The 14,784-nt window shown below is 35.5% G+C and overlaps 1 protein-coding gene across 2 annotated transcripts in view; it reads left to right on the forward strand.

Annotated features, from left to right (window-relative positions):
• dally (division abnormally delayed protein) overlaps positions 1–14,487 on the forward strand; it is a 134,026-nt gene extending 119,539 nt beyond the window's left edge. For both annotated transcript variants that reach the window (XM_066302982.1, XM_066302981.1), the window contains 4 exons: positions 9,945–10,207; positions 10,460–10,592; positions 10,670–10,826; positions 10,880–14,487. In XM_066302982.1, the coding sequence (XP_066159079.1) occupies positions 9,945–10,207; positions 10,460–10,592; positions 10,670–10,826; positions 10,880–11,034 (708 nt within the window). In that variant the 3' untranslated portion in view covers positions 11,035–14,487. The remainder of the gene's footprint in view (positions 1–9,944; positions 10,208–10,459; positions 10,593–10,669; positions 10,827–10,879) is intronic.
• The last annotated feature ends 297 nt before the right edge of the window (positions 14,488–14,784 follow it).

The raw sequence follows: 14,784 nt of genomic DNA on the forward strand, positions 1-14,784 counted from the left end.
AAATCCAAAGATTTATTTTTTTATCGACAATAAAGTAACTTTATCAACATTTGTTTATTATTTCTTATAACATGTTTTGCGACAAATAACATACATGCATAGGAAACACATCAATTAACATATGCATGATTTAATTGAGAAATTTTCTTTGTCTATCTACTTTTAGTCACCACTATATATAATAATAGATATATTAAGGTATTATCTACAACAAAATAGAAATCAATAATATTTATTGCAAACAAAAAAAAAACATTAATTAGAAATTCCTACATCAAAAAAATATTCGAACGCGCAATTGATTTTTATTATTTTTTATAATATTTTGCCATTTCTCCCTTAGCGCGCCCTGAAGTTGAACTTTGTTTTGAATTTGCCTTTTTCGGATTTGTCTATCGAGATGGACCCATAGATGTTCGATAAGATTCAGATCCGGAGACTGTGAAGGTGTTTTAAACTGGTGGGGAACATTATACCACAGCCATTTGCGTATTACCTTGGAAGTATACTTCGGATCATTATCTTATTGAAAGTAATAATCCTTAGTTACTCCAAAGTTTTCGGCGCTGGCATATAAATTTTCACTTAATATGTCCCTATACATAAATCTATCCATTGTTCTTTCAATAAAATGAAGGTTTCCCACTCCATTTGCAGTCATACAACCCCAGACTAAGACGTTTCCGCCTTCATGCTTAAATGTAGGTTGCAAATATCGAGGATTCATACGTTTTCCAGGTTTCCTCCATACAAATTTGGCTCCATCGAATCTGAAAAGATTAAATTTACTTTCATCCGAAAAAATAACTATGCCAAAACTCTATCGGCTGGTTTAAATGGTCTCTTGCAGTCTCCATTGTTAGTTTACGATTCTTCTTATTAATCCCACGGTTTTTTTGCGGGTTTTCAGCCATGAAAAGTATTTTTTCTGACGTGAACCCGATTGGTTTCTGGATGAATGCGTTGTCCAGTGGCGGATTCTAACTCGGCTGCCAAAAAGGAGCACTCACACGTGGGTTTTTCATAATTTATCTTATAAAGGAATTTTCATTTCGCTTCGTTACTTTCGAAGGGCCCCTGAACGTGTTTGATTTTCAACTAAGCCCCTGCTTTTATATTTATTTACGGTATATTATACAGTACTGACCGGTTTGTCCACAGTTTCGGCTATTTTTCATATGTATTGACCCCGCTGATAATGGCGCACAATAAGTGTCTTCATTTCCATGCTCAATTCGTTGCCTTTTCGACCCATTATGAATTTTACAATCACTAAAGTGCTTTAAGACCATTTTAGATATTTAACTAAATTGGCCCGTTTGGATATTTCATCACAAATGCATGAATATCATCAAAGGGACCATTTTTTTTTGGAACTGTACGAACACGCTTTTACTACGGGAATTTTGAATTATCATTTATTTTATAATTGCAATAAATGTTATTGACTTCTATTGTGTTGTAGAAAATACCTTATTATACCTATTATACAACTGCCCCTTGTGTGTTTTTAATCTCTCACATTTATTGGAAAAACAGAGGGAAATATAGCATCCCGAGAGGTGTACGAATCCTTTTTTAACCCAATATATTGTAATAGTTCCTAAAGAACTTTTCAAATTCTACTCTTAAACTGGAAATCGCGCAACTTTGCCCCGTTATACTGAGGTCTCCATGGTTCGACTCCGGAAACGGACGCCCTGTATATTTCTTATGGCACCGGTTTTGATTTTCACCTCGTCATAATACGAAGGTTGAGACGTCGAACATCAAAATAATCACGCTATAGGTTCCCCTCTCCTTGCATTGCTTAGTTAAAATATCGCAAAAACACAAGCCATAATCCTGTCCTGGGAATTGCTGAGGAACTCCCTTCTAATAACTAGTCATAAAAACTGCCAGACATGCTAGTACAGGTAGAGGAAGTAATTTTCCATCAGCGTCTACTTCCCGGACTACTTAACTCACGAAGAAGACATTTTAAGTGCATCGGGTTCTCTATTTGCACTCTCATCAGACGTATTCCGTCTATTTCCTGATCGGTGGCCGAGAAGGTGTGGTAAACGCATATCGGTGGTATAATAAATAGGCAGATTATAGGATTAAAGTGCTAGAGCATAACAATTTTATTAAAAGGTAATTTTTTATAGGGCCAATTTATGGGATTTTCCTGGGACGGCTGTACAAAATTTATCGCAGAAGGCAGCATTAGCGAAATTAATATTCAAGCTTGAGTTGGTGCTTACATCAATTTGTTAGTTGTGTGTTTAAATTATGTTACTGATATTTCTCAATACAACTAGAAGGGATTAATCATAGCAAGTTGACTTGAGCTTGGACTTGAATTGACTCGGGAGTATACAACTGTAAAGTTGGTCCTTTCGATTGGATATCGGTTTGGCGCCGTAGCCCGAACAAAGAGAAAAAACTTCTCTGCCACTTTACCTAATCTATGTATTATCGGTCCTTAATATTTTTTGTTAGCCGTTCGATCAAGGAAGGAAAAGACAAAGGGGCACCTCGCAAAAAAAGGCTGCGAAAAAGCACTACTTTGCTAGTCCTTCATCCCAGGAGAATCGACCTGCTTCTTCAATGAGCGGCAGAATCTAAAATGCGTGACTTGAGGCTGGAGGTGTTATATCGATCTCAATTTGTTTAGACAATTTATCTATATAGCAATTAAGTTGATTACCCTGACACCTCGTTTGTATATACCAATAAATTTGAATAATGGAATAGGTGTATGAACTTTATCGATTGGCATGATAAATGAGCCAAGTCCATCAGGCCAATCCAGTTTGAGATATCGAGGTAATGACAAATTGACTGAAATTGTATAGTGTGAATCATATTACTCCGCTAGGATGGATTATGGTGATTTGGTATAATTTTGCATTTTTGTGTATGGGAATTTATTTGCGAGCTGAAGATCAAGTCCGCGCGAAGGCATATCCCAGTAGAGGAATGCCATAAACTGCGCAAATTTAAATAAACCTTGAACAATTTGAAAGGCAAAAGGTTTCTCTGGGGCCCGGGCCGAAATAAGAACAGGCAAACAAATTTCAACTTCATTTAAAAAGCATGTGGCCCAAAATGCCTTTTTTTACTTTTTTCGATATCAAAGGGGCCGTCGCCGAATCCGGCGTGCCAGGAATAGTTTTCTCAAGGAATAAACAAACCGTTCAGGTAAAAATTAATCCAGAAATTGATTGTTACGCCAGTCCCATGCAGGTACATGTTACATCAGGAAGCAAAACTTCTAAATTCTCTATCCGTTTTCAACAAAGTAATTTCAGGCCATAAGTTTATACGTGGATATAGTATGTACCCGCGTGTGACATTCCCATCCATTTCAGCTCGAGGAATCTCTAACTCATCCTGATGGCTGATGTAAAATATTAATTGAAAGTCATTCCCAGAGGAAGTTATTGCATAATATGTGTACGTGAAGATGATTAAGTGAATTTATTTACTTCAATTAAGTTCGCCTTCCGCAAAATGCAGACGGAATCCGATAAACTGTGCTTTTCTCACCTGCATCTGTCTCGACGTACGTGTAGTTATATAATTAACCAGGCAAGATCAGGACCTTAATTAACTAATATGGAAGGTAGAAGGTCTTTGATAGGAAATGCAGCAAATACCGCAATAATTTATTTTCGTTTGTCAATTTTGATATCAACCGTTTTTCTCAAAGACTGTGAAGCCTATATCGTGTTCGATAGATAAATTTAATTTCGTTTTAAGTTTGTACAAGCTATACGAAGTGTACAGCTAATGCCAACTGTATTGTTTATAACAAAATAACAATATACCGGGCGATTTAAGAACGAGGCTCGCCTTTATAATTCATATTTTTGAATTGGGAAGAAAGTTGAAATGTGGATGGAAGCTATATGAGAATAGGGCCGATTGATTGATATTAATAACGTTTATCTAGCAATTCCGATTTAAACGAAGATGACCATAAGTTTCGATTTTTAAATGTAATGCCCTACACATTTTTACTTTTTTGGAAACTAGAGGTTATTTTTAGGCTAAAAATATGTCATTAAAAAAAAACTGTTTTTGTGGTTTTTCCATGTCGAGCTACGCCACTAAGGAATTCTTATTAGGCACAATTTTAGGCCAGAATTATGGGGAAAAATACTAATTTGTCATTTTATTGAGTAGGTTTACTTTTATAAGCAATTTAAATAGCGAAAAACAGTTTTTCCCATTTATCTTCAGTTTTTAAATGGCAACATGGTGGCTCATTGCCATTTTCTAAAAAGCTCTTTTGTCCTGATTTTTTTAATACTAGACACAACGTGTGTTCACTTAGAAATGAACTGTTAAATTATTAAAAACATTAAAATTTAAGAAAAAATACTCTGACCGTGGGGTAGGTCAAGATCGCCTTCCAAGTGACAGAACAAAAGTACAAGTAGAAATATTTTATTCGATTATATAAAAGCCAAGTTTACGTCACTACTTCTAATAATTGGGAAGAATAAAAAAAAAGTTCGTAAAGCGATAAATAATATTACCCCAACTCAATTGGACCACGTTACGAGGAAAACAGTTCAAAACGCTTTTGCTTGCTGAGAACAAGGTGGTCGTTTTGAACATCTCAATTAATTACTTGTTGATAACCACAAGAATACAAAAGTTTTTTCAAAACTCGACGCCCTGACGAACAGCTAATCTCACATTCTAGAGCTACCTCACGAATTAATGTACTTGGACTAACTTCTACCATAAATAAAACATCAATTTATTTGCCTTCAATGATAGTAAAGTTTTCTCCTTCATTAGCATATCCCGTTTTCATTTCATTCATAATTTTTTTCAAATAGTGGCGGCCTCGATGGTTTCTAACTGGAAACCTTTATGCATAAAGTCGCGCAGAATCGGGGGACCGTTGACGACATTCTCCGAATACTAACAGCAAATTAATTTTTTCACAAAAATAAAAAATATTTTTTTAAATAATATATTTTTAGACTCAACGTGATCTCTAGATTCCAAAAAAATAAAAATTTATAGGGCGTTACTTTCAAAAATCGAAAATTGCGCTCATTTCCGGTTAAACCGGAAATGCTAGTTAAACTTCATTAATGTCAATCAATCGGCTTTATTCTCGCATAGCTTCCCTCCAAATTTCAACTTTGTAAGTTTAAAAACAAAAAAATTATAAAGGCCAGGATTATTTAATTATATGGGAGCCATCTTCTTAAATCACCCGGTATGTAGCACATGCACAGTGTGATTGTTTAACGTACCACTTGAGAGATGTTATGGAACTGTTAAGTTTACGCTAGTCATTCCATTAAGTGAATAAATTTACCAAAAATGTATTAATTTTTTTTTCATTTGGACTTTTTAAGGCTCCACGCATCGAAAAAACCTTTACGTGTCACTTCAAAGTTGGCTCAATTTACAGCATACGAGGGTCGCAAAAGGCGCAAACCTGGAGGAAATACATAAATGTATTTTTTAGAACTTTGAATTTTTTATTTCTTAATGCTTTGTCCCTTTATATGCTTGATGAATGGGATACGGCTCTTGTCATCTATTTTCTTGTTGTTGCGCTAAGCCAAATTACATTTCGTCCTCCAGCATTTTTTATGCTTTACCTAACCATATCTTTCTAAATCCCAACATTAAATCCAAAAACTTAAAAGGCCATTCATATAATATTCCGCGTTCCCGCAAACAAAACGAGTCCCCATTTAAAACGCAAACACCGCCGTAGCGGACCTGAAATGAATTGCCCTCCCTGGTGCATGCAATTTTAACTTTCACAATAGAGAAAGAAATATGACACTTGGAGTGTGTTAAGTTAGGTGTTATAGATATTTTAGTCACGGGAGAGCTAATTACTCCTGTCCGACCATTTTGTTCCAGGTTAATTGGAACGAGCAGAAGCCATTTGTTACTGAGTTGTGATTTTATGTATTCTGACCGCGCATATCGTTTTCATTAGAGCACACAAAAGACTTAACGAGTATTTCCTTGAGCTACTGCCTATTTATACATTATGAAACGGTATTTACGAAATTAATGATGCCGTATTATGATAGGATACATCGTCAGGCATCTCAGGCGAATAAACATATTTAGCAATAGTGAAATTCTTCTGACGTATCCCATCAGGAAAGTTAATTGCACTAGATGATAAATGATATCTTGGAGTTACCACGTCTTAAGGAAAGCTCCAGGCAAAGTCTTGGCGCCACACATACGAAGTTCGTGATATGGTTTTATGTTCTTTTTCTCGCCTCAGGAAGGAAATCACTTCAGTGTTTAAAGAAGGCAATGTAATGTCGATTAGTGCATAATCCCTACATGTGAGCTATCACGGTTCAAAATAATTAAAAGTAAGCAGATCTTATTCAAATCAGGTCATTATCTATACCACGCTCATCCGAGAGAACTAACCTAATCTAAAATAATCTAAAATAAACCTGGAATTATTCGAATTTATCAGTGAAATCCGGTTTTGAAATAACCAGACCAAATTCCAAGCTTTCGGCCGAAGAATTGATATCCTAATTCCGCGAATAATAATCGAAACAGATTGAACCTTAATTTCTATAGGAATCTATTTCACAAGCCGTCGAGATAAATTCCTGGCCCTATAAATTCTAGTGTCCTAGAACCTCTAATAAAGTTTTACCTTTGATCCATTGAAAATAATGGCCTTCCTAATCGTCAGTGGTTTTATTACGAGTCAAGGGCTATTATTGCTAGAAAATATATTGCCAGTTGTTGGAATCAATTTAAGTAAAACCCTATCATTTTGTAGGGGTATTAAAAGTGAATTTATAGGTCCTGTAGACGGACATTAATATTACTTACTATAATTTCCATCTGTCGACATTTTAAACATGACTCAGAAGGGCAATTGAATGGCGAATCGTGAAAACAAGCAATCAGGGACAGTTTTTGGCACATCCATGAAACTGATTTCATTTGAATTTGAGTTAGAAATAGAGAAACTGATGTAATAATATGCAATCTTAGTGCAGTGTCTCCATGTTGGATATTTAGCCGAGGGTGCATCGCGTTTTCCTTCCGCATCCTCTTCCTGCCAGCATTTAAAAAAGGAATATCGATGTTACAGTCAGTAAAAACTACGCATTTATTTGGCTATCCCACTTCGGCGCTTAGTTTATCATATTTTTTTCAATTATTTATGTTTATTGATTATTCCTGAAACAGCATCCTTTGCTGTTGTCTGAGGAATATGAATGAACATTTGATTTTGTCCACTATGCAAGTGCCTCAGGCATCTCAACAAAAAAAGCTCGGATGACCTTAAATGTGGGTCAACACTTTAATTTCTGTTTTTAATAGGTAACACTGTCCTTTGTAACTACAGCGCTATCTTTATCGACCGAGAAAATGTTAATATGATTTTCTTTGCGCAAAGTGTTTTGGGCGTTTTATATCGTAATAAAACTGAATTTTGGGCCTACGCCACTGGTCTGGATTCGAGCCACTGTTCCACTCGATCTTAATTTTTAGCGAAGCGTTGTGATCTACGACACGACGAACAAACGAATATTCAATTGTTTTAACCGTCATGGCGCTCCAGAGTCACCTTTCGCGAAAATTTCACAATTCGAGACGTTATTTACATTTTCTAAGAGATGATCCGATTTTTTATATAAGGATCTATGTTTGCTACGAATGGATTTAGGATACTTAACAATGATGTGGATGGAGCACTCAACACTATTGATGCGAATATTAATATCAAAATCAATGGGAAAGCAGAGCAAACAGGAATACGCAAAAAAGTGGCAAATAACTTACTCTTGCAGCATTTCGTTGCAGAGGAAATTTCTGTAGACATCAGAAATATAGTGTTAGTCCAGATTAGTTAAAGAAACCACTCTGGGTGATCATGTAACGGCAGTTTTCACGAACACATTTTTAGCCTGGCCCGAAGATTTTCAATACGACTCGCAAACATTCAATTGTTTTAACCATCATGACGCTCCAGAGCCACCTTCCGTGAAAATTCTACAATCCGAAACGTTACACAGAACCTCAAATTTGCTAAGAGATTACTTGAATTTTTTTATATAAGGATCTGTATTTTCTACGAATGGATTTAGGATATTCAGCAGTGGTGTGAGTGGAGCACTCAACATCATTGAGGCGCATATTAACATAAAAATCAACGAGAAAGCGAGGCAAACAGAAATGCACAAAAAAAGTAGCGAATAACTTACCCTTGAAGCATTTCGTTGCAGAAGAAATTCCTGTAGACATCTGAAATACAATGTTAGTCCAGATTAATTGAAGAAACACCACTCCGGGTGATTATTTAACGGCACTTTTCACGAACTCATTTTTAGCGTGGCACAGATTTTCGATATGGCGCGTAAACAGTCAATTGTTTTTTTACCGTCATTGCGCTCCAGGGCCATCTGCGGGGAAAATACCGAAATAATCCAATATGGCAATACTCACTTGGGAACACCGTGAAAATGACTCGTTTCACTATGGCGAGGTGTTAACTTATATCTTTCTGTCGCCGTGACCCTATTTTCCTGTTTTTTAAGTGTATTATAAATGCATTTCTAATTCTTTAATATTTTTCTGGGGCTTTCGCTTAATTTAGCGCAATTCCCATCATTGCAGTTGTTTATTGTTTTGTTATTTCCAAGGCATTCTTTGCAAAAAGCTGACAAGTCGGCCCCAATCTTCCCACGCATTTGCCATCACACCTCTGCTGCCAGATCGAGGACAGCCCGGTCCCGGCTACAGGAGGTTCGGTTACTGAAACGCTCCACTTGGGAAAAGTCAAAATGGTTTTTACCTCTTATAGCTCTTTTTTTCGTAATTTTCCTGAACACCTAAAAAATTTTCCATTTTGTAAACGGCATCTGCAACTCGTGTGGTTCATAGATCTTGTCCTATAATTTTTAGAGTGTTCTTCCACTTTGCTTATTCTCAATTACCGAAAGTCAAAAAAACTGTACACGAGCATGAAACAGTTAAAAATTAATTTTTATGCAAGCAGACGAAGAAGCGATTCTGTCGCTTCTCCAGGAAGTTCCGACGACAAAGTCTGCGACAGCAGCAAGGAAAATAAAGTTTGGCACCGGTCTTAAAATTGGCCCGAGAAGCTGTTAAAAGCGTAAAATAAGAAAATTTCAAATTGAACTTTTATTGCGAAAACGTGTAGCCATAATTTTCCGAGACGGGGAGACCAGACCGTTCGATGTTGTAAGAGAATATCTATTTGCTATATGCCATAGATAGACAATTTATTCGGAAAAATGGATAACATCAGCCTAATAGAATCATAAGTAGTAGTAGCGTTTTATTTGCAGCATGAAGCCAAATAGTTTTAAGTTAACATGTTACCAGCACTCGCTGAGATCATTCCTTCATCAAAGAATGTTCTCGCAACCAACTACTTAACGCTTAGGTTGAATCTATAAATGGAGCCTCACCATGTAGACACGACCGAAGGATCATTCATGCGCCTATGTTCATATACAGAATTGTGATTTATTTTAAGATTTTAGTAAAATCACTGATACACGACAACTTAGTTTTCATCCAAACAATTTCATAGCCAAATCCGTAACTGAACCCAACAAAGGGTCAAATTTCATTATCTTGATGCGTTGCAGTTTACTACCACTTTGTACCACACTGAAGATTTTATGCTGGTACCTTGAGCTTTCACGATTAACATAAAGACCCTTTTTGAACAGAAATGAGATGCGGGTTAGTTTAGAAATGGTTCCATTATTGATGTTAAGATTACGAGTAAGTGAGAGTGGGTACCACTGCGGAAACTAAAGTTTTCAATTTAAAAAATGTCTGCACGCGTGTATAATTATTCTTTGTTAGCCTAAGGTCTCGCTGTAAAAAGTGTATTTTTAAATTTTTTATTTCAAGATTTGGACATTCCTGATTGTTTCCGTTTTTTTCAGGTGAAAATAAACTGCAAAATGCCAGTATTCTTGGAAGAAGGTCACTCGACTGTGGAAGCCACTACCATTGCCTCAATCATGAAAAACCGAGTGTCACCTACTAAGTCTTATCCGCATTTCCCCGAGGCACATTTCAGTTCCTTCTTATCTACCATGTCGAAAACTAAAGGTTTCTATGCAGATCTAGCAGATACTCTTTGTGGCGAAGAAACCTTTGCCGATCAACGTGATAAGAAGTGTTGGAATGGCGAAAGAATAGGAGAGTAAGTATCTATATCGTGTTCTAACTTATTAAAAATCTTGTTTCGCCACGCAATGCACATCATTTCTGTATAAATGACAGATCCGACCCAAAACTTTATAAAAGGAGCATAGTAATTAACAACTTATTCCTTGAATAAAAATCGCTGAAATCGAATATAAAGTGATTAAAAAAATAATTTCTTAAAATACGGATAAAAAATTTTCGCGCCACACTGAAGAATCTGATCTTAGAGTTAAAAAACATTTCTCAGATATACCAAGACCATTGTCGGTTCTGCAAAGGACATGCAGAAATATAACCCTGAAGTAAAGCAACAGTCCAGTTTACAACAAGTCGATCCAACGATCGCCAATTTAGTAGACAAGCTGAGACATGTCCATCATGTAAGTATATTAACACAGCAAAAACATGTTCGCATTCCGATCCCATCAGAGAACTCAGTGTAGCAAATAAATTTTAGATGGCTGTAAGTTCCTTGGGTCCAAACTACACAGAAGACTACATGCAAAGGGACGGCGTCGATGGTTCTGGTTCTGGAAACGGTCCTGATATCGGCGATGATGAAGACGATACAACTCGGGGGTCTGGATCCGGTAATGGACCCATCGAACCTGAAGGTAAATCCCCTCACAACAATAACCACTGATAATTAATAGAAAATATTTTCCAGAAACAGTACCAAGAACGCACGCTACCGGTGATACCGTCGGTGTTGCAGTCAATCAACCTACATCTGTACGCACCTCTGGCAGCTGTTGTATTGCTCCTGCAATCACGTTATCAACAATAATAACAATGGTGCTCGCTCTACTGTTAAGATATTGAGACTCTAAGACTTAATACATGTTTGTTAATTTAATAGTTACATGTACAGAATTGTGGGGGGCTAGGGATTGCCGAATAAGAACTGTAAGAGAACTGTAGTATCGAGTATGGCTGTAATGACTAGGGAGCGTTAGCTAACGATCCATGAGGGGGAGGGTTTGATTTTAAAACAGATTAAAGACGTAAGTATGGATGGCCTCTGTATCAAGTGATGATAAATTTGGACGTGAATCGTAAATTTTTGATAACTACAATTAATTCTTTACGCAATTTGATTATGAATGATGACTGTTCATTTATCCCCCACATAATATTCGAGTGAAGCCTCAAGTTAAATTTTACTTATATTATCTCGTTTATTGAACACACTTCCACTTACATTGGTAATATGAAAATAACAGCTACATCCACAGGGAAATATATAAATGGGACAAAGTGAAGATGATTGTGTAGCAATGTGCAATTTCGTTTCCCCCTCTGGAGTTTGCGTTACGAACGTTTTAACTGGCTTTCGCAGCATGTGCCACGTGTGCCTGAAAAACTTGAAATACGTACCTACTTCTAGTAATTTGTCACAGTTTTCAAAAGAGCCATAGACGAAATTACCTAACAGGTACAACCATTACTTATGAAGCTAACTTATGCGATTTGCAGCTAACATTACCCATGGGGCTGTGGCAGGAGCATTCCGCGTTAATTTAGGCTTGATTGACTGACACTCATTCCAATTTGATTGTTGCAGGATAATGACCAGTTTTTAAGGTCAAGCTTAATCCGATAACACAGGACAGTTGGATTTAAGCCAAGAACTTCGAATCGAATGCATGAAGTCATCACCCTGATACAAAGCCATCCATACCATTATTCATTTTTTCGTACACCAAACGCACAAGAGATGCAGAGATTCGATTTTTGATTACTTCGCAGGACAAGGAAACTGATAATGATGTCTTGGCAATAAAAAAAAGACATATCAGCCTTTAGAATAGTCAAACGACTCGGTTAATGTTAACCCTCTACGTCTTCCTCTGAGGTTCTTCTGAACCCTCTTTAGTGGAATTGCGCTTTGAAAGTAGCATTTAAGTCTTCGGCGTACTTTATACTTTTCTTAAAATCATTATTTTATTATTTTCAATGAAGGATCATCAAAACTGTTGAACAAAATGCACTTCTTGTTAGGAATCAGTGTGAAAGCATGAATGTGTGTAGATATTTTTAATAATAATGTAATTTATAAATTATTTTGAGAATTGTCTGTGATTAAATCGATTAATTTAAACAATGTAAAGTATCTTCGAAATTATATTGAAAAAATGTTAATATATTATTTATAAATTGGTGGCTATGTGATTTGCCCAGTACGACTGGAAGTTAGAAAGTAGATTTACCGCCACTGATGCCAATGATTCATTTGAATTGTTAATAATCTATTTTCTAACATCAATTCTCAACAGAAACATTCTGGTAAGTAAAAGGTTTCATCTCAAATAGCAATGGTTTTAATTATTATAATTGTGATACTTTTTGCCATATTTAGATAATGAAGTGACTACTAGAGACTATCATCAATGGAGCATTTCTCGCAAGCATTAAGTTTGTATTGGATACAGGGTGTTCTGACGTAATATTTCACTTTCCTCTAATCCAAATTTTTTTCCAGTTTTAAGAAGTTACAAAAAGAGCCAATTAGTTTTTACGATTACTTTTTAAACACCCAGTATAATTGCCTTTCGTTGAAACTACTTAAATGAGAACACCAAAGGGCGTTGTTCTGAGTTTAAAATATTCCGATTGTCTGACACTTTTTGGTTCCTCCTGAAACCGAGAAATAATGGGCTGCGACTTATTTACAGATGAACGATCCCTATACACAAAGGGATTTCGTTACATAACGAAGATATTGAAAAAAACTTCCATGTCGTTAAGGTCTGTATTTTCCTCAGTGGGTAAGGAGTCACTTCATTCGATTGTTTGATTGTAATTTTATGTACTATAATTTTCAAATAGATCGTAGCACTACCTGATTAATTCGGAATCCATGGTATTTCTAGGGGAATTACTCAAATCGAAAAATAATTTCTAGAACAATAGTACTACGTATTTGCTTGTGCTGGTCTACCGAATCCATACTAAATAACATGTACGTATCCGTATTAATTTAGTTGACGTGAGTAACTCTCTTTAAAATAGTATATGATCGACTCATTTATTAATAGTCTGTAATGGTAATTATTAGTTTTAGTTATAGATTTTTTTACTGTGTAAATATACTATTATGTGTCTTCGATTTTATTATGGACATCAACTCTTAATTTGTGGAACCTTCTTATTTACTGTTACTAATAGTCATCTTTTTAACAGTGTATGATAGTGAGCGTTAACTTATTGCTATAAATATATTAATAATTATACATATAGTTTATCAATAAATTAAATAAGTAGTTATAAAAACTATGGATAACTACGGAAGCTGTTTTTAAATAAATGTCAATGTATACAAGTTGTAGATAGCATCCCTTTAGGCTCTGGAAAATTTTATAATGCTCGCTTCTCGCGCAATATAGAAAGGTGTTTTTCATTAATATAGAATTTTAAATCTATTGACTATTAGATCCTTTGAATTGTTATAATTATAAATGAGTTTGCCTCTAATGAAAGGGATTACAAACGTTTATACGGTGAAATAGAAATCAATTGGTGACGTGCAAATACTATACAGGGTGTTTCTTAATAATGTGTAAAAAAGTCAGCAGTGAATCTGTCGATGATTTTAAGATGCAAACTTGATATGAACATGATTCCGTTTTTTCTCCCTCGCTGAAATACAAGGTGATAAATGTTTTTGATTTTTTTTCCTAGTACATCCGTTCCGACATTAGATATTCTTATGGGAGTTGGGAAGCGTGAAATAGATGTAGAGACACATCTTTGAAGTGGAAAACAATGTTTTTAATTTCACCAAAGGCGTCCCTATTGATGCGACTATCAACGTTTTAAACGAAGAATATGATACGCCGCTGTTTATAAAAAAAGTAATTTTCTTAATGTTCCATATTTACATTATTTAGTATTATGGAACGCCCTGTACATATAAATTATACCAGCTATACGGTTTTCCCATTGAACCAAAATATTTACCTTCAGTAAAAGTTTATTGTAGGCTGTGGTGTCTGGGATATCTATAGACACCGACTTGAAGTCCACTTATGAGTTAGCTTTTACTAAATATCTATTTACATTGCCTTGGTATTTATTATTTATTAATTTTATTCTTCCACTTCAATTTCTGTCCATCCAATCTGTTCTTTTGTAGTAGGCTTTAACACTAGTTACTGCGTACATTTGATTCACTGTGGAATTTCGTATACGATACTTAAATACTTCATTATTTTAAAACTTTATTTTATGCTGCAGTGTATTTTTTCTTGAAAAATAAAATAAAGTTTTCTAACATTTTCATGGTTTTCTTCCGCTTAAGCGTATCAAATACTTGAGAGTAATCCAAAAAGTACCTTCATAATTTGAACCCCCACAATCCCGGCAAGTTTTTAAGGTACAAAAAAGAGCCGTTTTTTTATTATTTTCATAAAAACAGATATGAAAAACTGTAAAAAACCAAGAGTTGCTAAACATAATTAATTAAAAGAAGATTGAATTTGGGCAACTTGTCTGGCAGTGATACAGCACTAAGAAGTGTTAAATGGTAAAAGAGGTCTCATCCCAGCGAAAGCTCTGCCCAGTATATTTTAA

The sequence above is a fragment of the Euwallacea fornicatus genome, chromosome 4 (genome assembly GCF_040115645.1).
Source record: "Euwallacea fornicatus isolate EFF26 chromosome 4, ASM4011564v1, whole genome shotgun sequence".
Lineage (NCBI taxonomy): Eukaryota > Metazoa > Arthropoda > Insecta > Coleoptera > Curculionidae > Euwallacea > Euwallacea fornicatus.